Genomic DNA, 27,018 nt, shown 5'->3' with positions numbered 1-27,018 from the left:
GTTTTGCATCTGTTCTGTCAGTGTCTAATGCCACTTTGAGATGATGTGTCTCAGTCTGTGGGGAGCTTGCTTCTGATGAGCTTAGCAAGGTTGGGGGGGGGGTTGATTGAAGGCCAGAAAAGGGGGTTTGAGAAAGATCTCTTTCAGGATGTGGTCATCATCAAGTATGGGCTGCAACTCTTTGATGATACCCTGTATGGGGTGGGAGGTGACAACTCAGAGTGTAGGCGCCGACTCCATAGGTGCTCCGGGGCTGGAGCGCCCACGGGGAAAAGTTAGTGGGTGCTCTGCACCCAATCTCCCCCTCCTCCCCTGAGCACGCCATGTCCCTGCTCCTCCGCCTACTTCCCACCGCTTCCTGCCTTGCTGGGGGCGGGGCTGCTAGGAGGGAGGGATAGGAGGTGGGGAAGAGATGGGGCTGGGGCAGGGATTTGGGGAAGGGGTTGGAATGGGGGTGGGGCAGGAGTGGGTGGGGCCGGGGGCAGAGGGGAGTTGAGCACCCACCAGTGGGAGCAGAAGTCGGCGCCTATGACTCAGAGGGATATGGTCTGAGGGTTTTTCCCATATCAAAGTAGGTTCCCATAGACTATTTGGGTGGCCTGTTCCATGATGCTATCTACTTCTCTGGTGGAGTGTCCTTGTGTGACGGGGTCCTGGGGTGCAACCTGGATTGCAGGACCACTGATGTCCTCCAAACCCACCAAGCCGGGTTGCCCCTCACACTGTGATGCTGAGGTCAAGCTACAAACTTCTGAAAGGCACTGCACTTACACAGACATCCACAGGCAGGGACACACCCAACTACTGTGTTACATGAATGATCTCGCAGCCACTCATGAACCAATAGAGAGGCGCCAGCCAATTCCCCCCAGCTCCAGCTCTATACCCCAGAACCGTACCATCTAGCAATTAGTTTGCCACTTCTTCATAGGAAAGTGGACATGCACCAGCCTTTGTAACCTGAGCCAATTTCCCAAGCACTTTAGACAAACTCATTGGTAAGGATAAAACATTAAAATAAGTTTATTAACTACAGAAAGATAGCTTTTAAGTGATTATAAGTGGTAGGCATAAAGGTCAGAAATGGTTACCTTAAAAAATAAACATGCTTTCTAAAACCTCAACTTTTAGTCTAAGCAAGTGTTGAAGCAAACAGCTTTTCTCACCCTGACAGATGGTACAAGCAGGTTACAGTTCCTCAATACACAGGCTGGGACTACCTTCCATCCTGGAACCAAAAATTTCCCCAGTTCCAAGTCTTTGTCCTTCAGACGTTCTTCCAAGTGTTGAGTTGGGGAGGTTAGAGAGAGGCCAAGTGATGTCACGGTCTCTCTTTTATACTTTCTTCCAGCTTGCTGGAATGATCTTTGCTGTGACGTGGGTTAGTCCACCCCCATGGCGTACATGCCTTCTCCGAGAAGTCTTAGGATAATGGATTGTGTGTTGATGAGCCATTAATGCTGTCTGGCTATTGATGGCTTCTCCTTTATTATAAATAAGGCTGGCTGTGGGTGTTCCCAACCTCACAACATATGTCAGTAACATATATAGTAATACTTCATAAATTCACATACAATGATAGTACATACAACCCAACACTTATTATTATTATTCAACAGATCAAGACTTACAAAATGATACCTCACAAGGCATACTTTGTACAAAACCCACCATAATATCACAGTGGTGAATATGGGGGTTCCAGGGTGATACTTTGAGGTATTGAGTATCATATCTTGTTTGAAGAAGGTGGTTTAAGGGCGTGTCTTGGACTTTCTCCTTGGAGCATATTCTGGGGTACCTGAGTACCTGGCTGTAGGTAACATTTCTTGGTGTGAGGGGATGGTTATTAGATCTGTGAAGGTAAGTGTGGTGATCCATAGGTTTCTTGTATATAGTGTTTGTAGGGTTCCATTGCTGAAGTTGATCATGGTGTCCAGGAAGTTGACGCTGCTTTGGGAGCGTTGGAGAGAGTTTGATAGATAGTTGTTGAAGTTATGGTGGAAATTTAGGTCATCTGTCCAGAGAATGAACACATCATCAATGTATCTCAAGTATACAATTGGTTTCATGGTGCATTTGTCCAGAAATTCTTCCTTGAGGTGACCCATTATGTGGCTGGCATATTTGGGAGCCATCCCAGTACCCATGGTTTGAACAAAGTGTCTGTTGAATGTAAAATGATTGTAAGTGAGGATGAAATGGATAAGTTTGGCAATGTGTTTGAGGTGGATATCAGAGTTGTTCATTGGTCTTGCAGATATTTGAGGCAGGCAGCAATGCAATCAGGGTTACAGATGTTGATGGACAGGAGGTGACATCCATGGTGACACGGACAGTGTTGTGAAGGAGGCTGTTAATGTTATGGAGCTTCTGGTGGAAGTTGGCGTGTCCTGGATAAAACCGGCCCTTTGTGTGGTGAACTGTTTGAGGATGTTTTTTGTGAGTCCTGATATTCCTTCAGTAAGAGTGTTGTAGCCAGATAAGATGGATCTGCCTGGTTTTCCTTATTTGTGTATCTTGGGAAGCATGTAATAGGTCCCTGGAGGGAAAAGGGTTCACGAAGGGCGAGGCTGTAGAGATTCTCTTGGAGTGGTTTGGGGGAAGGAAGGATTTGATGACATCCTTAAACTCCTGGGTGAATAGTAGTGTGCAATCTTCTTTGATTTCTTTATAGTAGGTGATGTCAGAGTTGTCGGTTGGCCTTGTTGATGTAGGTCACTGAGGTTGAGAACTACAATAGCACCTCTTATCTACTGGCTTGATCACTATCTTGTGGTTGGATTTCATGGATTGTATAGCTATCCTCTCAGCAGTGGAGAGATTGTGGTGGATGTGATGTTAACAATTTCAGTCAATTTTTTTCCTGAAGCAATCAACGTAATGATCAAGTGTGTGGTTTCGTTCTCTGTGAGGAGTCCAGTCAGATGTTTCTTTTTTCTTATGACTATCAGTGGGGACGTGGTAGTTGTGGGTGATGTAGTCTTTGTTGTGAAAGAATTCTTCTAGTTCTCCACGTTAGTATGGTATCAGGTTCTGTGATGGAGCAGATGATCAGTCCCTTGGCGAGTACACAGAATGTGGTTCTAGTTAGGGGTTTTCTTGATAAGTTGATGATAATAGGGTGTCGCTTAGCATCCATGTGGTGAGTCCTGGTTTCTCTCGGAGATGGTGTTCTGTGGGTTGTGGAGTTGTTGTAGTTGGTTTCCCCTTTTTGTTTTTGTGTTGGATGGCTGTCATCAGGTTTTTTGATATTTTGGGTTTCTTGCATAATCTCCAGGCAGGTTTCCTTGGTCATCCTTCCAGTGTGTGGGAAGCATGTAATGATTTCTTGTTTGAGGTAGTTCCTTCTGGAGATGTGAGGTACAGGAGATGGTTCCTCAGTTTTTTCTGAAGTCCTTCTGCAGAGCTGTTCAGCATATTTGAAGTTGTATGTAAGGATCAGAGGGTTATAGATGGTGACTCCTCTGGGGATGATGTTTTGTTTCTTGCATTTGCTCAAGAATTCAATGTCACTGGGAAGTTGGGTTTCATTTTTCTTCATGTTGTGGAAGAGTTGTGATATAGAGCATACATAATTTACATCATCTTGGAATGGATAAAGTGTTTTCCATGCATGTTGATTTCTAATTCCCTCTTTAATCTCATTCATGTGTGTATTATAACATACATACAACATTCATTAAATCAGCCCTATTCATATATTCAGCTTTGAATCTAACATGAATATAACACATAATGAAACCATCAATAAGTCCACATAACAAACCTAAATAGTCATATGACATTATTGTAACCCTCACTTCACTGGTCTCCCACTTCCGTCCACTGTTTGATCCTTTCACTAACTGCGACATGCCTATAATTAGATTGTAAACTCTTTGAAGCAGTGTTTTGTCATTTTATTTGCTTGTAAAGCGCCTTGCAATCAACATCACAGTCAAAAGACATACAAAGGTTCAAAGCCTCCGGTTGTTTGAGAACCATATCTGATCACAGAAGCACAAATCTAAGCTCCATGGTACGTTTCAAAAATGCCAAATTCCTACAACAAAAGCCTTTCGAGGGGTAAAAATAGATCTTGGTAACCAACACAGGTTGGCGGTTTTTAATGCTGTTCAGCAGTTTCAGATGATTCCGATAAAGTAGATCAATATACTACTCCCAAAATAAACTTCAATAGGCCAGCAATCTCCCTTATTCCAATCAATCAGTCTAAAAACAGCTACAGAAATTCACACAGTCATTAGCTTTACTGACAGACAGAACTTACTTTAAAATAATCCTTTCATTAGGGCTAGCGGGAACTTTAGTTCAATTTCAACAAACAGTTTTTTGTCTTTGAAACAACAACAACTTCACAGGTATTTATAACCAGAAAATTATTTGCACTTTGATCATTAAAAATGATGGGAGGGGGGTCATTGTAAATGAACAAACAGGCTATGAAAATTAAGGATCCATACATACCATGTTTACTTTGTTCACTTTTTTGACAGTGAAGTGTAATTTAATTTTTTAATCACATGATAGTGTAATAGTAAGTGTACTGTAACATTGTAAAGCAAGAGTCCCAGTAATATGATCAAGTGAGAATTAATCATGTTACAGGAATTCTCTTTCTGCATTTCAAACCATATATTACCCAAGTAAAAAAAAAAAAAAAAAGGCAAGGATACTAAATCAGTTTTTTTGAAGTAGTCTACCAGCCTGGCTGAGCTATTTTAGTAAAATCAGCACCATTAAGCACCTTTATATTTGTAGAAGTTTGGATTTTTTTTAAGCATGAAATTAGAAAAGACTCATTTGTGTGACCGTGTTAATGCCTGCATACTGCTGAGACAAATCAGTGTATGATGCTACAAGAGGTATCACAATAGTTACATAGGGTTGAAGGAGGAATTACTCCTTTTCCACGTGAAAGTTTAAATCAGATGTGTAGTTTGACAGAGTTAGGACTACAGTTTTGCAATAAAACTCAATACAGACACACTGATAACCAGTCGTGCAATTTTTTGATGTATTCAAGTTAAGGGCTTAGTATTTTAAGTTTCCTTTCACACTTAAATCTCACACACATATAGTGATTTCTGCATCATGTGACTATCTTGCTGTTTAGAGTGCTTGTGCATTTACATGGTATACTCTTTTGGGGCAAGGACTGTCTTTGTTATGGGTCTGTACAGCGCCTAGCACTAGGGGTCCATGACTAGGACTCTTAGGCACTACGGAAATATAAAGAGAGAATACACTAAATTCCTGATAAATTCCCCATATGAAGAGAAACATTCTAAGCCACACTTAAAATTCTAGTCTTTCAAATGGAATCAATCCTCATACCTTTTACTGCTGCAGCTGCTGGTCACCTGACCTCGCGTGTCATATCCAACAACGAAGCCTCTCTGCCTGAAGTCTGAAAAACACCTCTCAAGGTATTTGTACATTCCCTGCAGCAAAACAGAAGCATGAAGAGTTAGGTCCATGATAGTGCACACAGCTCAAAGATTACTCTGTTTAGAATTCATTATGCCACAATAATGGGAATAAGACTTGCTTCACTAGAGCTGGGTTAATGATAAAAAATGAGCATGAATAAGCATTGGTTCAAATAGACAGAAAATCTGCTTTAATGGTGTTTGCAGTACAAGTACATTTTTGTTCCTAGAGTGTTCACAGGAAGAGAAAGGTTGCAAATACCCATGAGAATCTAGTCAGGGAGCAGAAACAGATGACCAGACAGAATGGACAGAAAATTAGGTAACAAATCCTTGAAGCAGCAAATACTTGAGATTAATCCACAGGATGAAACATGCTCAAACCATCTGTCAGATAATTGTAAATAATGAACCAATTCATAAAAGAAAAATCTGAATAATTCACACACACAAAAGGGCTACCTTTGTTATATAAGTAGTTCACTTAAGTCTTCATGCTTGTGTTTAGAGCACAATCTACGGAACAGAATATGTACTAGTTCTCACTTCTTATCTAAAGATAATTATCCTTTCAACACTGCACATTACTTTAGAAAATGTGACTCCGTATACAACAGTCTTTCATTACAAGTGAATTTACACACCTACCCCAATGGTGAAGCAGTTATCTCATACGTGTATTTAGTTCACCCTGTTTATCTTTAATAGGATATTTACTACTGATAATGCTAACATTAAAAATATGTCTAGCATGGTCTGAATATTAAGTTATTTACTATTTAGATATTAGAAGTTGTTTATGGCAATTGTTGCTATGTAGCAAATGTATCTAGGAGCACTGATGCATCCAGTAAGCACCATTTTGATCCCCAGTGGTGAGAGGCCCTCTCTTAGAATGAAAATGAAAAGCTGCCAATTCCAAAGTGTTTTCTATAATGTCACCATCTTATTGGATCTAGCTTGAACCAACTGCTTTTCTCAAAACTTCCAGTTTCCTTCAAACAGTGGAGGATATGGGAGAGGGCACTGCCTGCACTAGAAGACAGAATGGTTACTTACCTTATAGTAACTGTGGTTCTTCAAGATGTCAGCTAAGATGCATCTCCAATTCTAAATGACCGATGAGCAGAGGCCCATTTGGAAGATGGAATTGAGGAGTCCTGCTTGCCACTAACTGCCTTACAAAATTCAGGTATGTGGATGTTTCTAAAGCACACGTTAGTGGAATAAGCTTTAATACCAGCCATGTGATAGCAGCCTGAAATGCACTGTAATCCACTTAGGTTCAGATATTATCTCGGAAACTTCTTGTCCTTTAGAAGCACGAGAAATGGCAACAACAAAAACAACAACAACAAAAGACAGGAAGTGTCTGAAGGGCTCTGTCCTATCACAGGCCTAAAAACATCTAAAGTGGGAGAATTTCTTCTCCACTGGAGAGGAATGGGGTTTTGGAATGAAGACAGGTAGATTGGTTCAAATAAGTGTGACAAGTTCAGAAATAAATTTGGGATGAGGTCTCAACAACCACCTTATCTTTACAGAATATTGTGTGAAGGGTCAGCCATGACAGCTTGTAATTCGGTGCTGGGGGGTGGGGGGTTAATTTGAAGGATCAGCAGTTGACTCCTGAGAGAGGGAAAGAAGATTCTTTGGCTGGTTTCTGTGATGAGAGGAAGCTCCACTAGGTTCTCTAAAGCGTAGAATGTCCCTTTCAGTGCAAGAACTAGAAAGGTTACTGACCATTGTTCTGTTTGTGTTATGTCTAGTCAGGTTAAATAAATTTACTGTTTATCAAACCAAGCAGTTGGAAGTGTAGTCAGTTGGTGGGTTTTGGAAGGGAGTTGCTAGGCCCTCGAAAACAGAATTAGGGTAAGCAGCCAAGATAGGCACATATCCCGAGAAGACTAGGGAGGTTAAATGGCTGCACTAGTGATCCACAGACCCTGATAAATATGGTGTGTGCCCAGGAAGGGGCAGGTCATGACAAGAAGGTTTTATGTGTAGCCTCATGCCCTTTTGGGATGCAGGTCCTTGTATATGGAGGTGGTCCAGGTATGCACTGCACCCTGTTCCTGATGCAGCTGTGATCAATGTCTTTGTAGGCAGTAGTGTGGAGAAGGGTACCAGCTGGTTTAACCACCTGTTCGGTGCTGACAGACTGGGAGCCCAGAGTAGAACTGGCATGCTTATTTGATGTTTTGCAGTGTGATACATTGACTTTAGCCAGCCTTTAATGCACATAGATGAAGTCTGCTTAGTAATGTCACATATGTGCAAGCTAACATGTGGCTCAGAAGTTTGTGGCAGGTTTTTTCTGTGGTGTCAATCATCTGGATAGAGCAAAATCTATACTTGGGAAAATATATTTTTGCTGATTTTGAATAGATTGACGTTTCTAAAAACTGATATACGCAGAGAGATTTTTCATAGTTTACCATGTGGCTCAGCTGTCTGAATTCAGCCAATCATCCAGATATGGAAAATGTGAAGGTCATCTCTCCTTACATGTGCTGCCACAACAATTAGGCATTTTATAAAAAAAATTTACTGTGGAGAGACCATATGGCAGCACTTCGTATTGGTAATGACTGGGCCCTACTGTGAATTGTAGATGATCTACCATGGGTTGGATGGATTGAGATATGAAAGTGAGTGTCATGGAGGCAGAGAGCCACAAACCAGTCTTGAGTATGAAGAGAACATATGGCGGAAAACTGTACCATTCTGAATCACAAAACTGGATCAGACAAGGCTCCCCTTTCTTCTTTGGAATAAGGAGATATCAAGAACAGAAAACGTCCACTGAATTCCAAAAAGGTACCTCTCCTAGGGCTCCTAGAGGAATCAGAGAAGCCACTTTTAGTTTATTTTCATCAGAAGGGTCCCTGAAGAGAGATGGGTAGGAGGCAAGGAACAAACTGGATGGAATAGTCCTATGAGACAACTTTCAGCACTTTTTACTGCAGCCTGATGGAAGAAAGCAAGCCAATATCCAAAAGGTAGGATTTGGGGATTGCTTGTCTGATCGGTATCAAGCCTGCAGTCTGAAAAGCAGATGAAAGTTAACCAGAAACTGAGAAAGATGGTCTCCTCCAAGAGAAGCTCTACTTCTTTCCAGGTGGGTATGCAGAAAACCATTGCTAAGGGTATGCAGGTGTCTTCTGTATAGATTGCCCTTGGTATTTAAAAGCTTGCAATTTGGGGTAGAGATGTAGATACCCAATGAGCAAAGTGTAGCCCTGGTGCCTTTTAAGAAATGTAACTTCATCTGTATGTGCACACGTAAGGGTCCGTGCTCTTAAAGGGTTAGTCCTCAACTGTATTTTGCAGCTCCCAAGGGATTCCAGAGGCCTGTAACCATGATTCTCTGCACATAAAAGTCTCCACCATGATCCAGGATCTATGGCTGCCTGTACAGATGCTCTTGCCACAAGCTGGCCTTCAGCAATGATGGTTTTTAACTCTGGATTCCTGAAGTTCAGCCAAGAAGGGGGTACAGTTATCTGATTTAGGATAGGGTATTTTGTAAATAAGGCTTGATAACTGATGACCAAGTTGAGTGTTGCTGACAAATAAGCCTCTCTTTCAATGACAGCTAATTTCTTTGGGTGGCTGCACACTGGTCTTGTCCTGGACTGCAGAGACCTCTAAAGAATCCAGTGTTGGACAGATGCTCCAACCATTTTGTGGTATTTGATACTTCATTTCTGCTCTTAGTTGGTGGTGGTAAAGTTGCTGGTATCTGCCACAGGGGTCTAGGTTGGTTCTAAGATGCCCTCATTAATTCACAGTGCTATTCTTGAAGGAGTGGAAGAATACAGTATTTCAAAAAGCTCACAAGTTTTTGCTTCAATTACTGGGTCTCTATTCTGAGTGTCTCTGCAACATGAGGGTAGCAGCTTCATGGAATGCTCTAAAGTCATCAGAAATCAGTCCAGGAGTTGAAGAAACTTGTCAGGAGAGGACAGCGATGGGTCTCTGGGAGAAGATTAAGAAGGGTGTTGCTCAGGACGCTTTAGACCTGTCTGTTCCTCCAGCAGAAGGGGAGTGTGACCTCTATTTGCTGACATGGTAGGAGGGAGACTGCCTCCTGGCTGCTCTAGACTGAGATCCCCAGTATATGCCTATGGCTAAGGTGGAGCATTGTAGGGATAAAGATGGTTCTGGTAAGGCTGACCAGGCCATTACCATGGCTAAGGCAGATGAGTCGAGGCTCTGGAGTGTCCCTGTATTTAGGCAGAGACCTTCCCTTGTGCTTTAGGATTGAAGAGAAGACTCCCTGCTAGACAGCAGAGAGAAGGTGTGTCCCTGGTGATGGAGATGAGCAATAAGCTTCCTCCAGAGGTGGTGCCAATCTTTGAGGTGACTTCTGTATCATAATGCTGGAGAGGCAAGTGTAGTGTCATCGGTGCTAAGGGCGATGTCAGAGACATGACAAACATCCTCTAACACTGAATTAGCCGGTACCATTCATGCTTCCATTGTCTGTACTGGTGACAGTACAGTGTCTATGCAGGTGCCAATGGCTAATTGCCACTAGTATTGTCAAGTGTAGGCACCAAGTAACTTGTGCCTCTTCAATGGTGAGCTGGAGATAGAGCCAGCATCCTCTGCCCCTACTGAATAAGCGGGATTAGTGCTCTGTATCTCAGAGGAGAGCAAGGGTTTGAACTTCTTGTGGGAAGAATGGGAGGGGGATCAGTGCAAGGAGCCATATCTATCCGATGTTCAGATTTCCCTTGCCTCGGTGAGGTGGTGGTACTGGTCCTCTATGCTTGAGTGGCTGTTGGTACCAAGGTGGTCTTCAGAGGTCCCATATCAGGGTACAGAAGAGATCAGATCCATTTGGAGGTTGATCCTTGCTCGTGTCTGAATTCCCTTATTGATTGTTTGAGAAAGCATAGCTTAAGCTGAGTGTCCCGAGACTTTGCTGCTCGGTGTAACACGGTTCCTTTTCAACCAGGACAATCTGGCACATGGCTCTCACCAAGATAAAGACAGTTGCTGTGGCAGTCTGTAACAGGAATGAGTCCTTGGCAGAACAGACACTGTTTGAAACCAAAGGATTTTGAATGTACCATTTTAGGCCCAGACAGGGATGCAAAGAGCTGAGGAAAAGTTTTAAATTTAAATCTTTTGTGGGGGTTTTTGGTAACTCACATCAAAGAGGGAGCTATTTGAAGGGAATTAATCCCAATTTATGAGAGTAATTCTGCTAAGGGGTTTTGGACGGACACAGCTTGTTCCATCTTACCGCCACAGGTGGTAAGAGAAGAGAGGGATAGTTGCAGCCGCTCTGCCCTTAAAGTAACATTCATGGCCAGGCATGGCCCAATTGACACTGCTATTCACAGATCCCAATCTCATGCACATAATGTGCAGGTGCACCTAGACTGGGATTCACACAAACACATATGCGAAGAAGAAAGTTATGGTCTTTCTGCATACTGATGGAATCGTCGGCCACGACATCTCAGAGTCACCCTCTGAAGCTTCACAAAGGCTGAATAGAAGCAGTGTCCAGATTGAGCCCCATTCGACTTCCGTAAAGGATTTTCACTTAGCTGTGAAGGGGGTGATCATGACCCACTGGAAATTGTCAGAGAAATGAGCAAAGCTAATTTAAACCTGACTCCATCCACCCAAACGAGATCGCATAGGCAGGTCAGCAGCACCACGTATTATTGCTTGCATTATATTAAAGTAGCTCCTACAGAACCCAACAGATTGGAAGATTAATGCAGAGACAATGTCTAACATTTATTTTAGTCAAACTCAGAGGTAAAATGCCCATCTTTGCATAACTGACACAATGATACATAATTTCCATTTCACACTTATAAATCCTGAGATCCTTGCCTCTGCAGTCTTTGGACTGAGATTTTCCTTGAACTCTTAAAAAACCCTGATATGTTCAGGGTTCTGTACATCAGCTGCCCTCCCTCCCCCATGCAGAAACTGGCACAGCACAGATGCTGACAAGCTCAGGATAGTTCAGCCAGCACAAATTTCAGTCATGGGATTTCTGACGGGCTAGTTAACATGCTTATCTGATGCTCAGTATGTTCTGTTCACACAGCTTTTATCTTTCTCATGCTCTTGACTGCACTATGAATGTATGTTCTCTCACAAAGGGGTTTCGTTTTTTAAATTGCTTTGGTTAAGGGACAATTGCATTCATCTATTTGAGTGCTGCCAACTCTTGTGATTATGATGAACCTCCACGTTCTGGGTTTTCTTAAAGCCCCAGCTCCTGGAGTCATGGGATTGTGAGAATCTCAGCTTCCATGCAAGTAACAGTTTTAAAAAGTGAACCCTACAGTTGCAAAAGCCCAGAAAGCAATTTTTTTCTTATGATTTTGGGGAACTGATTCATTTTTGAATGCTTGGGATTGACAGTGCTGCTACTCTATAGCAGTGGGAGAATATGTATTAGGCGATTTTTGGGCACTAGGAGAAGTGGTGCAATTGCTCACTTCCATTTAGGTAATCTCTAAATTAACTGAATTTGCCATTAACAATTGCACTTAGGCCATGTCTACACTAGCAAGCTTACAGCGGCACAGCTGTACGAATGCAGCTGCGCCACTGTAAAATCGTTCGTGTAGCTGCTCTTTGCCGACGAGAAAGAGCTCTCCCGTCACCATAATAAAACCACTTCCAAGAGTTTCAGTAACTATGTTGGCTGGAGAAGCTCTCCTGCTGACGCAGCGCGATGCATGCTACCATTTAGACTGGTGAAACTTGTCGTTCAGGGCGGTGGTTTTTTTCTACACTCCTGAGTGACATAGGTTTTGCCGACATAAGCGGTAGCCTAGACATGGCCTAAATTCCCCTCCCTATATTGCATGCCACCATTTATCCCTTTTGCTTCCTTCCACCCAGCAATGCCCAGCTCCAGCATCCTTAGGCCACTCCCAGCTTTCAAATCCTTCTTTGCACATATGGCAGAATGATGGGGGCCTATCACTAGCCTGGTATGTTACATCCCCTCTCCTCTCTCCCACATCTGCCTCAGGCTATGTCTACACTGCCAAGTTTTTTCGCCAAAAGTTAGACCACTTTTATTAAACCGCTTTAATTAAACTGCTGTTGCATGTCCACACTGTGCTCCTTGTGTCGCTGGAGCCAGAGCCGTCCCTTGAGTAGGGCAAATCGGGGCAACCGCCCCGGGCCCTGCGTTTTGGGGGGCCCCGTGCTCTGATAAAATAGGGACTGTCCCGATATTTAGCCCTTTGTCCCACGTCCTGACCGATGTACAATCGGGACGCCATTTGTCCCAATATTCAGGTGAGGTGGGAGGGTGAGCGGGGTGAGGAGGCGAGTGGCAGGCAGGCAGGTGGAAGAGGAGTAAGGAGGGGGAGGGGTGGGCGGCCGGACGGCGAGGGGGAGAGCGGCGGACTAGTGGAGTGCTGGACAAGTGGCGAGGAAACTAACGGGGAGGCGAGAGTCAGACAGGCGGGTGAGGAGACGAGCGGCAGGCGGGTGTGCGGACAGCAAGGAGGAGAGCAGCAGGTGAGGAGGCAAGGGACGGCCCGGCGGCCGGCAAGGAGGCCGATTTGTCCTAGGCCCCGCACCCCCCTAGGGACAGCCCTGGCTGGAGCGCATCCACACTAGCAGCTCTTGCAATGACAAAGAAAGCAGTGCACTGTGGTAGCTATTCCACTGTGCAACTGGCTGCAGGGTGCTTTGGGAACGGTTTGCAATGCCTCATGGGGCAGGTACAGCATCTCATGATGCAGGTTTCTCAATCCCATTGTTCCATGGGCATCCTACTAGATTGCCAGCCACTTTTTAACTGAAGTGCGGGGGGGCGGGGGAGGGGAGGAAGAGAGGGTGTGACGGAGTGTGTGTGCATGAAGGGGGAGAGACAGACAGTGTGTGCTGGGGGAGAGTGAGTGTGTTGGAATGTTGTGTCCACAGGCGCCGACTCCGTGGGTGCTCCGGGGCTGTCCTCCCCCGCCCCAGCTCACCTTCGCTCCACCTCCTCCCCTGAGCGTGCCGCGGCTCTGCTTCTCCCCCCTCCCTCCCAGCGCTTCCCGCCACGAAACAGCTGATTCACGGCAGCAAGCACTGGGAGGGGAGGGGGAACGCGGCATGCTTGGGGAAGAGACGGGGCCGGGGCCGGGATTTGGGGAAGGGGTTGTGATGGGGGTGGGGCAGAGCGGGGCTGGGGGTGAGCACCCACTGGCGCCTGGAAAAGTTGGCACCTATGGTTGTGTCTTAAGTTCAGACAGCTGCCAAAAGCAAACTGTCCTGAGGCAGGGGGAAACCCCTGATACCAGCCCCTGGCTCCCTCTCTGGCTCTGCACAGCATGTCACACACACACACACACACACACACACACACACACACACACACACACGCCTACGCCTGCCTCTGTGTATGTACTGTGGGAGACAGCAGGAACATTCCACGTTAAAGATTTGCTCTATGATTCCAGGAGCAGCACAGCACGCCAGCTGTCAGAAGGGAAGAGACACATGCCTGCAAGACTGCAGAGTTCAAAACAATGAGCAGCGCCGTCACTGCAGGCATTGTGGGACATCTCCAGAGGACAATGACAGTGATAAAAGCAAACAAGGTGTTTACACTGGCACTTTGGCAATAAAACCTTTGCGCAAAAAGCCTTATCACTCTCATGGAGATGGTTTGATTATAGCGCTGCAACGGAGGAGTTTCGTCGCAAAAGGTGGCTTTGCAGCACGTACACTTCTGCTGTTTCATCGCCAAAAGCAGCCTTTTAGCAAAAAAACTTGGCCGTGTAAACCAGGCCTTAGTCTTTGCAGAGTATGAGCTCTCTAGGGCAGAGAGCTCATCTCCGTCTGTTTTTGGAAAGTCCCTGGCACGGTTGGGTACTACCACAATCTAAATGATAACACTCTCCTCCAAAGTGTGGCAGGTTTTTCATACTGCACCTACTTCTACAGACTAGAGATTCAACCTACAAGAACTGTTTACCTACTAAAACTTTTCATATGGAGCACATTCACTGTGCGGTAAAACAACAGTTGTTTTATATCTTTACAAGTCAGGTGGGAGTTTTACCTGCCACTTATGACATGTTACAATATCCACTATAAGGGAAGTCTTTTCACAACCTTGTTTAAATATCATTTAGCCAGTAAGAGACCCCAAGTCTGAGATTTGAGTTGACTGAATCGCTCCTACCTTGTCAACATTTGTACTTTGTGCCAGTGCTACAGGAGAAAGCTGACAGGGAGAGCCCAGAGTATCGCCACTATTTAAACTACAAGAATCATTTGAAATCCCATTCCCTTTTGGAACTTCTCTCTGCTTTCCATTCCCAGCATCCCCGCTGACCGTTTTCAAACACTTCCATAATAATTACCGTATATGGACCGTTAACCATTTAGTTATGATACTACAGTTCTCAGTGTACCACAAAGTGGTGTAAGATCAGAGACCACTGAAGCCCTTAGAGCACCAAAGCCATTTGATCATACATGAGGGCAGGTAGCTTTGGAAAATATCGATTTGCTGAGTATCTAATGTTTATCCAGACATACACAGGCTAGAATTTTCTCCTACTCTGAGGCAACCCCAATTTGGCTCAGCATTTTGTGTTTCTGATCTTAGTTTTAAAAGAGCAATAGTGTTTCTAGCACTATTGGAAGAGTCTTTGGATGTAGATTTCAGTAACATACTAAATGTAATCATAATGCCTAGAAACTAATGCTTGTTGCAGATTTATACTGCATTCCTGGGCCTAATTCAGAAAAGTGATAAACATTCACAATCCCCCAAGACAGCGAATAGTAGTGGGTGCCAGGCACCTCTCTGGATCAGGCCTTTGTGTGATTGTATGACCTCCAGTTCAGTCACAAAACCTCAGTGCCAAGGAGTACAGGGTATACTTAGAACAAAGACTTCAATGGAACCCTTAAAAGGAAACAAATTTAATTACACTAAAAGCCATTTAAAGTACTGCTATGGGAATGAAGAAGTTAAAATTTTTTAGTAAATCAGGATTACCCATTTAACATACTCCCACTATACCTTATCTCTAATGTACTGTAGTTAAAATCCCAAAGCAAAGAAGATTGAAAGTACTTCGCAAACAGAGATTAAATCAAAAGCCTTTCTGCTTCAGAAGTAAGTTTTAGCTGGCTCCTCGAGATCATCACAGTAGCATACCTAACCACAGAAAGTAAACAACCAAAAACAGTCTTTACAGAGTAAATACCAACCAGTTTGACTTTCAATAACCCACACACAAAACATAATTCACACGATACAGCACTAGAAAAAGACTGATTCCCTAGTGCATAAAATGAAACTTTGCACTTCCTGCCAAGACCATTTATTCTGTCAGCCAATCCAAGCTCACTCTCACTTTCAGCAGAGCAAAACACAAAGGCAGCATGCAGTTTTCAGGCCTTTGGAGCGTGAACAGCTCCAAACTCAACACCACACAGGTCAAAAAGTGAAGTGACTAATTAACTTCCTTTGCAAACAAGGCCACTAGACTTTTTTCCTTCAGAAGTTCCATCATCCCTATCACTACTGTAGCTAAACCAAGTGCCAACACGGATTCTGCTCTACAGAAGTTTTTATACTGCGCTCATTGCCATAGTATCTGAGCATCTTCCAGCAAGTGTGTTAAGCAACATGACTATACATCGGTCATGTATTTGTTCGCTCTTTCTCTCCCCAGAAGGAAGTGTGTGCAGTGGAGTGTTGTTTTGGTAGGAGTTTTTTTTAAATTAACCAAATATACCTTTTGCTATATATTTACATTAGAGAAGACAAGGTCAAGAAATGCACCTGGCACTTCACGCAAAACGCTGTGCAGTTTGTGACGGTTCTTAGTTCCTGGGGGAGCTCATTTCCCAGTCTTGGACCACTCCTGGAGAAGATTCCGTCTCCCGCACAGATAATCTTTATACTCTTACGGTTGAGAATTCCGGTGTGCCAACCATGGCCTTTGGCCTAGAGCTTTAGACAATCTTTTCGATACCCTGGGCCCAGACTGTGTAACACTTTCAAGGTTCAATGGCAAAAAAAATGTTAATGCAGAGTTAAGATTGCTTGGCAGTATATCATCCCCTTACAGAATACTGAAATGAGCAAAACTCAAACTTCTGAGAACCAGGAAATGCACAGTTAAGATTCAAAGGGAGGCCCCATTAATTTTGTTAGGCCCAGGTTAGGATCCAATGGGGAAACAAATACTTGCACCTGAGGCTATAATCTGTCCAACCCTTTTAGAAATCTGATAGTTATGGGGTTGGAAAAAAGTGAGTACTCACCCACTGGAGGGTGGAATGCTGAAATGGCTGCCAAATGTACTTTAATGGAACTAACTGTCAGGCCTTGATGTTTTAGGTGCAACAAATAATCCAAAATGTGGTTAATGGAAGCATGCACTGGGACACATTTCTCTGCTGAGATCAAATAGAGAAACGTTTCCATTTGGCCAGATAAGCATGCCTAATTGAAGCTTTCTGCTGTTCAGAAGCACCTCCTTCATATCTTTCAAGCAAGTCATTTCTACTGGTGTTATCCACAAAGCATCTCCGCTGTTAAGTGGAGGGTCTGCAGATCTCTTCCCTTGAATGTGTAAAACTGCTGCCATCCTTTTAAGCAGTTCTTAGTGAGCCTTGTAATCTTCTTGTGGTCAAGAAAAGTTCACCACCTCATCTGGTGATGAGGAACACAAACACACCAGGACACTGAGGCAATGGCTAGTCTGCCTCTTGTAGCGGAGGAGCTGTCTGAACATCTTCCAGTTGCTCAGTCCTGGGCCTGGTCATAGAATGTTGTCTGCAGTGCAGATGATCTTTGATGAAGCCAGCTCAGACAAGTGAGGAGAAGTCCTAGCAGCAGGAGAGACACCCCACCATGTCCAGAACAGCCACTGACATGGTGATGGAAAGCCCCATGGTTACACAGGCCATTGCCCCTTGAGATGTGCCCACTGCTGGGACATCCACAGACCCAACTGCTCTGATGCAGGGAAAGCTTCCCACCTGGTACGGGGGACAATAGAACCCATTTCCAAATCCAGCAAAGATGACTCAGTCGTGCGATAATGGTGGAGCAGAACCCTGTGGACAGGAGACCAGTAAGCCAAACCCAGAAATGCTGGCAACAGGGATATTAACAGTGGCAAGCCCCTAAAATGTACAGGCCTCCTAGGCACCAGAAGTGGCATCAGTACTGTATGCTCTTGCAGAGGTGGTGTAGAGACCACAGTTTCCAGTGAGGGCTGAAACCCTTCCTGAACCACAAGGGACACTGGTACCAAGAGGTTCGGTAATTCTCTAGTGGCGGTGTACCCTTCTGGTGTAGTCAATATCAAAATTGGATCTTGGGTCCAACACAGACACTTCAGGAATCGGCCTCAACAGATCTGGCACAGGTTCTGGGCTTGACAACCCCCCCTTTGCAGCAGATGAGTATGCTGGAGAATGCTTCCCTTCAGAGTCCCTCTCAGAGTTCTTGCTTTTAGATGGCCTGGGTACTGAAGGTCTTTCTGGACAACATACCATGTCCTTGGCAGATTTGGGTCTCTTCATCAGTTCTAGAGATACAGAACACAGTGCCAAGGCCTCTCAGGAGGTACACTCTGTACAGATGGTGCCGCACTTGGAGTGCACTCTGAACCCAACAGCTCCAATGGAGGACCAAGTGCTGCCTCCATAAGGAAATATTTAAGTCTCACAGCTCTATTTTTTTTTGAGTGAGGTTTAAAACCATCTATAAAGGTGATACTTCTCACTGATGTGAAACTCCCAACATTTTAGGAAGCTGGGGTGTGGGTCACTGACCGGCACTGGCCTGGCACACGGCTAGCAGGACTTAAAACAGGAGGTTTAAAAACAAACAAAAGGAACTATTTCTTCACACAACACACAGTCAACCTGTGAAACTCTTTGCCAGAGGATGCTGTGAAGGCCAAGACTATAACAGGGTTCAAAAAAAGAACTAGATAAATTCATGGAGGCTAGGTCCATCAATAGCTATTAGCCAAGATGGGCAGGGACGGTGTAACTGGCTTCTGTTTGCCAGAATCTGGGAATGGGCAACAGGGGATGGATCACTTGATGATTACCTGTTCTGTCATTCCGTCTGAAGCACCTGGCATTGGCCACTGTGGGAAGACAGGAACCTGGGTTAGATGGACCTATGGTCTGATCCAGTATGGCCATTTTTATGTTTTTATGACTTAAACCCCAAAGAGAGAGAGGTATGACTCTCTCTACCAGTTCCAGACCAGAGAATCAAATTTGGTCCAAAAGAGACCAAAAACTAAAACCTATCATTAACTATACACTGTAACTAACTACTGAACAAGAAACAGACTTTATGCAAAGAGTGAGGGAAATAAACTGACAATAGCAAGACTTCCAATACCATCACTGATGGTAAGAAGAAACTGGGAGGGGTCAGGGGCAGCTCTGCCCTCTTACACCAGCATGTAGTGGCGTGCAGCGACAAAACACTCAAACCGCTTCAACCGGTACCAGGGAGGGGAAAAGTTCTCCAACAGCCATGCACAAGGCATGCACGGATCTAAAGTGGAATGGACATGTGCAATCACTCAAAGAAGAATGTTTTTGTGTCATACAATATACCAGGGGTAGACAACCTATGGCACGTGTGCCAAAGGCAGCACGCAAGCTGATTTTCAGTGGCACTCACACTGCCTGGGTCCTGGCCACCGGTCCCAGGGGCTCTGCATTTTAATTTAATTTTAAATTAAGCTTCTTAAACATTTTAAAAACCTTATTTACTTTACATACAACATTAGTTTAGTTATATATTATAGACGTATAGAAAGAGACCTTCTAAAAACGTTAAAGTGTATTACTGGCACGCAAAACCTTAAATCAGAGTGAATAAATGAAGACTCGGCACACCACTTCTGAAAGGTTGCCGACCCCTGCAATATACATTTACTGGGTAGCCACACACCTGCCCATTTGCTGATTAATATTGTTCTGACTCTTAACAGCTTTCATATTGTCACTGTACTGATTATTCAAATGTTCAGCCAAATCAGAGAAAACTATTACACAGCTCCTGGACACACATTTCTGATGCCGTCCAAATCTGCTATCAGACATGGTTTGAGGTGTATACCAGGAATAAAAAAAAAAACAGATTATTTCCACCTGAGTGAATCACCATGAGGTCCAATAGATCACAACCTCTTAAGTCACCAGTTAGATGCTGCAGGGTGGGTAAAACATGATGCTAATGCAAGCCAACTCTCTTCACCCAGATCAGCCTGTAGCCAGCATTCCCCATGCCAGGGTGTACTTCTTGCTCTCCTGCAAACTTCTGCAACCTCATGATCCAGGAATCACCAAGAATCTACATGCTGCCAACTCAGGCAGCGCACACATTTCTTTTCCCTCAGCGATCAACTTCCATGCTGTGTGTCTTTGGAAACACCACATTCATCTGTCCAGAGATCAGGAAGTAGCCAGGACACTACTACACACAGAAGAGGCAAAAAGAAGGTGGGGGAAATTAAGGCAGAAGTTGATGCAGAGCCAAATACAGCAAAGGAGTGGGTCTGTTAGGGCAGCAATTTTCCCAGAGTGCCCCAGAGAATTAGCAGGTGCCATGCAAAACCTGAGATCAAAACTGACTGAGACCATTTTGACCTGCATCACAGCAACAGTTTGATCTCTACCTCGGCACAAAAAAACCCAAAACACACCAATTTTTTGAAAAATGGCTATTTTCCCCTCCCAGGTTATATCTCTGGAAACCCTAGTTCAAATGACCCCAAGTTTGAGTCACCAACCCTACTCTGCACTCCCACGAGTCATAGGTAATTTCAAGAAACCCAGTGCAAGCATGCAGATTTTAGAGCAGTCAGAAGTGTCCTTTAAAGAGGAAGGGAGGATGGGAAGGGCTCCTTTACACATCCACTGACAGCATAGGAGGGTCTGAAAGGTGTGAAGTGGCACATTCGTTTCAATGTGATGTTCTCAGCATGCAAACACCCCACGGAGATGAATATAATCTAAAACAATAGATCTGAGACATGTGAATTGCTCCATGCATCTCAATGTGTGTTCCCATCCACCTCCTGCTTTACAGTTTGTGATATGCATGAAGTATGCATGTTCTCAGCTCCCCATCCAAAGGGGCAGGACTTTTCCAGATGCTGGCTCAAATGAGGGGCAGGGAGAGAACCTCAATGTTAAGGCTCCACAGGTCTGGTGCTCTTGCACAGCTCTGGAACAGTCCCTGGGAGAAGCCCTTTAGAGTGTTAACCCCTTAGCTTCACTGCCTCCTGGGTCCGAACTTCAGAGCCTTCAGCATCCATTTCACTCAGTGAGTCCACTCGAATTGGCCACCTGGGGGGAGACTTGCACATTCAAAGGAAGCAATGCACCCCCAACCTCAGTGACTCAGATAGCATTGTAAAAATAGAAGGGTTTATTACATGTCTGGAACACAGCATAGAAAGTCCTTACTTAGCATCGAGAATAGAAAAAGTTACAGCATAGTCCACCTGGGTCAGTCCTGCCCCTCCTCCTTTGTCCCCAGTCCAGAAGTGTGTCTCCTGCTTCCAGCAGCCCACACTATACAACCCCAAGGGTCTCTCCTCCATCCTTTGTTCCTCTTCCTGGTCTGAACAAGGTCACCTGGTTATCTACCTTAGCTCTCTGTCCCGCACCTGGACAAAACCAGCTGGCTTCCTGCGGGGGTTGGGGACAGTCCAGGGTCAATAGTTGCCAGGCACCACATGTCCAGCCATCAGAGTGGCCATATTCTGCTGAGACTCTGCCAGAGTAAACAACTCTTCCCACCACCTAGTTCAATATGCAGCACATAGGGGAAACTGAGGTATGCACAGTAATCATACAAAATATTAAGAAACATTCCCACTTCATCACACTCAGACCCTCTCAAAAGGGCAAGCGCCCTCCCTCCCTCCCTAGATTGCTGCTCACATGATGGGGGAGGAGGGGTATAGAAACCCTGAAAATAGAGAATATAGAAAATTCCTTCTCATTATTTATATCTTTCAAAGACTTGCAAACAAGAGCATTTTGGTTGCTCATGTAATGTCAGATGAGTCCCCTGAAGTTAACACAAAAAGCTTTAGCTCACTGCCAAAACTTCACTTTAGGTAATTACATCTGGCCTACCTAAGATGCCTTGGGCAGGTTTAGCTGGAGGAGTATTTTTACACTTCCTGTCCTTTTGGTGTTGCTGCGTACTGTTGAACAGTTGCCACATTCCACCCATGAGGCTGGATTTCAGTGATGGGTGACGCAATTCATATATATAGCTTCAAGTAAGTTTAAATGCATTGTGAATTTTGAAGATGAAAGGCATAATTTGAAGTGATCAAGATGATTACTATGAAAGTATAAACAAAAAGTCTGACTGTATAGTGCTACCCAAGTTACCTGTGTTGACTGGATCACTGTAAGGTCATTAATGTAGCAAAAGCCTGCCCCCATGGCAGAACGAAGTCCAGCAGTCCCAAAGGTCAGCCTGCAACAGAGGCGATCCCGCAGCTCCTTGTTCATCCCATTCCGTACCAGGTTTTCAATCTGCTCCTTTGTTTTAGGGTTCTGCAAAAGAAAAACAAAGGTTCTGTTCCCACTGCTCAAGGAGGATCTGATGGAACAATTACTGCTGCAGTGCAGTTTGTGTTAAAATAATTCTCACTAATTCACAGGATAGGAAGAAGTGGTCACCGTATCCACAACCCAAGCTCTTTTAGAATACAAGTTCTATGTTGGTGTAAGAAAGGATCACTCTTTGCTCTAACCTTTGTCACTTCTAACATGTTCTCTATTCAAACATATTTAATTATGCATAGGCTTGGAAGTAGTAGATTTTTATTGGTAAATGTCAATTTCACCATATACACACAAATCAACACAAATATTCCCATCTATAATAATCAAAATGTACATATAGGCAAAGAAAGAAAAATGCTGCTTGAGAACGTGCTAGAATTTGAGTCAAGGCTCAAATTTACTCTGTATATTTTGACACATGATGTTGACTAGTTGTGTTTTAGCGGTTACAAAGCTTTGACTTTCTGAATCTCAACATCTACTGTGATTAATAATTATTCGCTGACCTTCCTATTATCTGAAATACCCCGTAATTTCCTGCAGCTGTGCAAAGTTATAAATAAAAGTCAGAAAAATGCTTAAAAACAAACATTTTTTATATTATCCATCAAACTGACAAAGTCAAATTCTGCCAAGTCTAATTATGCATGACTTAATTATTAAGGAAGTGAACTGTACTCCAGAAGATGTTCCTTTCCAAAGTTAAGACCCAGAACCAGATAGCTTAGAGTAGTTTATATTTCAAAGAGTTGCAACAAAATTGCTTGTCAGCTGCACCAGGAATTGGGAATTTAAAAAAAGACTTATGAGTAAATTTTCAAAGGCACCGTTAGTCAATGGGAGTTGGGCTCCAAGGGTGCCTTTCAAAACACTACCCCCTACAGTATTAGGTAATCTTATTTGTTTCTAGCAGCTAATGCAGAACCATTCCCTAGTGCTTTGTCCAGTTTAGCTTTGAGTTACTCAAGCAGAGGATATGCCGTGTTGTTGTAGCTGTGTTGGTCCCAGGATATTAGAGAGACAAGGTGGGTGAAATGATACTGGTTTATTGGACCAACTTCTGTTGGTGAGAGAGACAAGCAGAGGAGTCAAGCAACAATTGAGTCGGTGTCACAGTCAGGACATGTGCGGGATATTCAAGTTACATTCAGCCTCAGAAATGTGTTTGGATCTGTGAGTACCTACAGTAGTCAAAAAAAGGTTAGGACAAGATGTTTTTATGTAGGGGAATGTAAATATGAATGCACAAGCAGCTTCAGTGTCTCTAAGTAGTGACAAAACTACTACTAAATTTGACTTTGGGTAGAGACCAGTATGGGAAGTTTACAAGAATGCTGCCAATTTAAATTCTCTAAAATAGACTTAAACAGCATGCTCTGATTTTGTCTCCAATTCCTTTTATAGCGTATTTCTTCTCCCCTGTTTACATTTATGCAAATCTTTTCTGCAAGGGAGAAGTTTTGCAGAGGAATGATGAAACTGACTAGACACAAAATAAAAAAGATTGAGAATTTTTTTGCTAGCTTTTAAATTACAGTACTTTTAGGTGTGACCTGTCACTATAGTACGTACAACATTCAGAAAATGATCTTTCAAATCATGTCCCTTTAAGCCAATTAGAAAATTCTATATATATAAAAAAAGATGTAATTGAAACTAGTATGTAACTTTAGAGTCTAGCCACACACTTATGCACATGATTAACTTTACCAATGAGTAGTCCCACCAGACTTGAAGTGTTTGCAGAATTGGGCCCATAGCCATTATTTATATTATAGTAGCATCCAGGGGCCCCAATAAGAATCAGGGTGCTATCTGAACATATAGGAAGAGGTGGTTCATGCAATGAGGAGCTTACAAACTAGCTTAAAACAAGATGCAACAAGTGGGCATAAAAGAAAGGAATGAACTAGATAATCATAAGGGTATATGGTCACAGACTAACCATATGCACAATTTAATAGCTCCAAATCATTGTGCTGAGATATTTTGTGGCGTTTTTTTTAATTCAGAGATCGAAAAAAATAAATAAGATTAGCATTCCTCACTGGCCATGTACCAAGTGAACTATAATAGATACAAACAGTACCCAGACAATTTAATATTTTTAAATAGGTCAGAAAATCCAGGTCAGAATTAGAGACTATGCAAATATTTGCCATTTATAATGTAAGACGGACAAGATGGGAGATCTCTGTGTAAGCTTGAAACTTCTCTCACAGAAGTTGGTCCAATTACCTCTCGCACCTTGTCTTTCTAGTATGGGCACTGACACTTAACCAGAAGAATGACTCAGAGGTCCTTGTATGTAACCATCATACAACTGAAGACAGTGTCAAACTCTCTCTCATGGTCAAAAGCCTCCAATCCATTGTCCAACCTGTTATTTGGAAAAATCCCATTTGATTGAGGCTGAACTGACTCATCATTATGCTTGCCAACAAGTGGTCCATTATTTCAAAGATTCATGCTGATGATCAATAGGGCTATTGAACAATAATTGACATGCTCCTCATTCCTCCGTACATTCTGAGAGGATATTTCCTTCAAAATACTTTCCTTCCATGACAGAAAAATCCAGTTAGATCTAAATAATTTAACTGGGCTTAGATATATTCCCTACCTGATTCCTCAAAGCCAGTACAAATCTACCCCAGGAAAGCTGAAACTGCTTTTATTTGGTCAAGGTCCCCACTGCTGTTTTTAAACTGCTGGCAGTACCTTTTTCTGCCTCTGCTAGGATTATCTGTATGGCAACTAACAATGTCTAGTTTGTTGCTTCTTTATTATGGAATTAGATTAGACCCAACTGCTGAAATGACTGGGGATACGAGTGAAATTAAATGCAGCGCATTTTACCAAGGACTCTATGGTATGTCTACACAGCTGCCGGGAGCGAGTCTCGACAGACTCCCACTTGCAGGGCTTGGGCTAGTGTGCTAAAAATAGCTGTGTAGGCACTGCTTTGACATTTGGGCTCCCTAGGCTCCACAGGCCAAACCCGAACATCCACTCTGCTATTTGTAAGCATGCTAGTGGAAGCCCCACTAAAACAAGTCTGTCCACGCAGGCTACAAGACTTGCTCCCAGAAGCTGTGTAGACACACTCTCCAAGGTCAACTAGAAAGGCTTGCAATAAAATTAAAGGCAAATCAGATTAAAAGTTGATTTTTTTTAAATGGCCTAGTCTCTACGAGGCCAAGTATCCATGAGTTTTATCTGGATGCAGAGTCAATACGTGAATATCTATGGTAGCATACTTCTACAGAAACCACAAGAATACAGAAACAACTTCCTTTTAAATAAACAGTAGTTGGATGAAGTCAGCTGCCCAGCATGTTTTGCAACTAACTATTTTAAATTTAAGTTTGATTCAGTTGGGGTTGGTCCTGCTTTGAGCAGCGGGTTGGACTAACTGACCTCCTGAGGTCTCTTCCAACCCTAATCGTCTATGATTACAAGTGAATTGGATGACACAGAAGTAGGTTTGTTGTCTTGTTACTATGGAAGTCAGCAACAAAAGCCTCTTTCTTAAAGAGGCATTAATTTGGAGTTATCAAGAGCATAATTTAAATACTGTACCTAACCTGCAGTTGTATCCTCACAGGCAGGCCCTTTTACCCACCTGGAGCCCTACTAGTTCAATGGACTCTAAAAGTGATCTGATAGCAGATCTGTTGGCTAAAGCTAACATAATTGTTACTCAAGAAGCTTTCTAATTTGTGCACATTAGAGCAGGGTAACAGTAATGGAAGACTTAAGTTACAGGATGATGGACCTTGATGGCAGGGGGAAGTTTGAAGAAATCTGCTACATCCTCTACATTCTGAAGTCGGCCACGCAACGTGCCTAAATAGCTTCATAGCAACATTGCGATTTGTGGTTCAGGACACCCAGTTAAAGAGCAACCTCTTGTTTCATTCTCCAGAACGAGGAAGCTCATGACTTTCACTGAGATATTCCACATAGTCTCAGAGACCAACTGTCACTTACTACACAAATTAGGTTTGACTCAATTTTTTTGTTTGTTTTTAAGCCAAGGTTTAAAGACAAACAAGTTATGCTTGTGCAATATTATCGCTGTGGTAGAACTGAAGTGAGGAAAGTCAAAGTTATGGTTCCAACTTCAACAATAACTCAGCTGCACTAAACACAAGTCAGATATGAATGGGTAAACTATACAAATGCAGTGCTACCAAGATTACCCAAAATGCTGCTTTCTGAAATAGGTATCATAGGACATGACCTATAACATTGACTATTCGCTCTATTATCCAAAAATTAGATTCACTGTCCCCCCTGTAGTCAAACAATGGATGTTATATACATGTATGCAAGGGGACTAAATGATTGGGATCTTGTATCTTCCCACAGCATCAACCATAGCACTGAACATGAAAAAACCCTACAAGTAATTACATTGAGCTTAGCTGCCTTTAAGCATTTGATACACAGCATGTTTACTACAGAGCACCCATTCACCAGGACTCTCACAGACAGCAACATCTTTCTCAAAAACTGATGTTCTGCCTGGAGCAGCTGTTCAGACAAAGCACTCTGACAACAAGAAGTAGTGTGGTATTAATTAACTGGAGACTTCCATTTTTATTAGTTGTCAACCAAGAGTACACTTTGTTAACGCTTGGTACAATTTTTAATAGGCATTTAGCAAAGTGAATTTTCAAGTTAAGACTGGATTTTTCCCCCTACCTACCTGAATTTAAAACAATTCAGAAAGATGTTCAAGGTCAGAAACATTAAATTCAAATTAAAGTGGATGCAGTGACCCGGGTACATTATACTTTAAACAAACTACAGGGAGGAGCCAGCCAGAGACTCCAGCTAGTAAAAGTAACCAAAGAAGGGACCCACAGACGCTGATAGCATCAGAATTTTCTAGTTTTGACTGGACCTTCTCCACTCCGTGCTAACTGGCTATTTGTTCCAATGCTTCCCCTCCCCCCGTTTTCATCTCAGCCTTACACCGGCCTTTCTT

The 27,018-nt window shown here is 43.4% G+C and overlaps 1 protein-coding gene across 1 annotated transcript in view; it reads right to left on the bottom strand.

Moving 5' to 3' along the window:
* The window catches only part of PGM2L1 (phosphoglucomutase 2 like 1), a 69,187-nt gene that overhangs the window by 20,651 nt on the left and 21,518 nt on the right, over positions 1 to 27,018 (bottom strand). The window contains exons 2-3 of the mRNA XM_065407950.1: positions 21,843 to 22,010; positions 5,341 to 5,447 (exon numbers count right to left, since the gene is read on the bottom strand). Of these exons, the coding sequence (XP_065264022.1) occupies positions 5,341 to 5,447; positions 21,843 to 22,010 (275 nt within the window). The remainder of the gene's footprint in view (positions 1 to 5,340; positions 5,448 to 21,842; positions 22,011 to 27,018) is intronic.

The sequence above is a fragment of the Emys orbicularis genome, chromosome 1, assembly GCF_028017835.1.
Source record: "Emys orbicularis isolate rEmyOrb1 chromosome 1, rEmyOrb1.hap1, whole genome shotgun sequence".
NCBI classification, from domain to species: domain Eukaryota; kingdom Metazoa; phylum Chordata; order Testudines; family Emydidae; genus Emys; species Emys orbicularis.
This window is presented reverse-complemented; position numbering and strand designations above follow the sequence as displayed.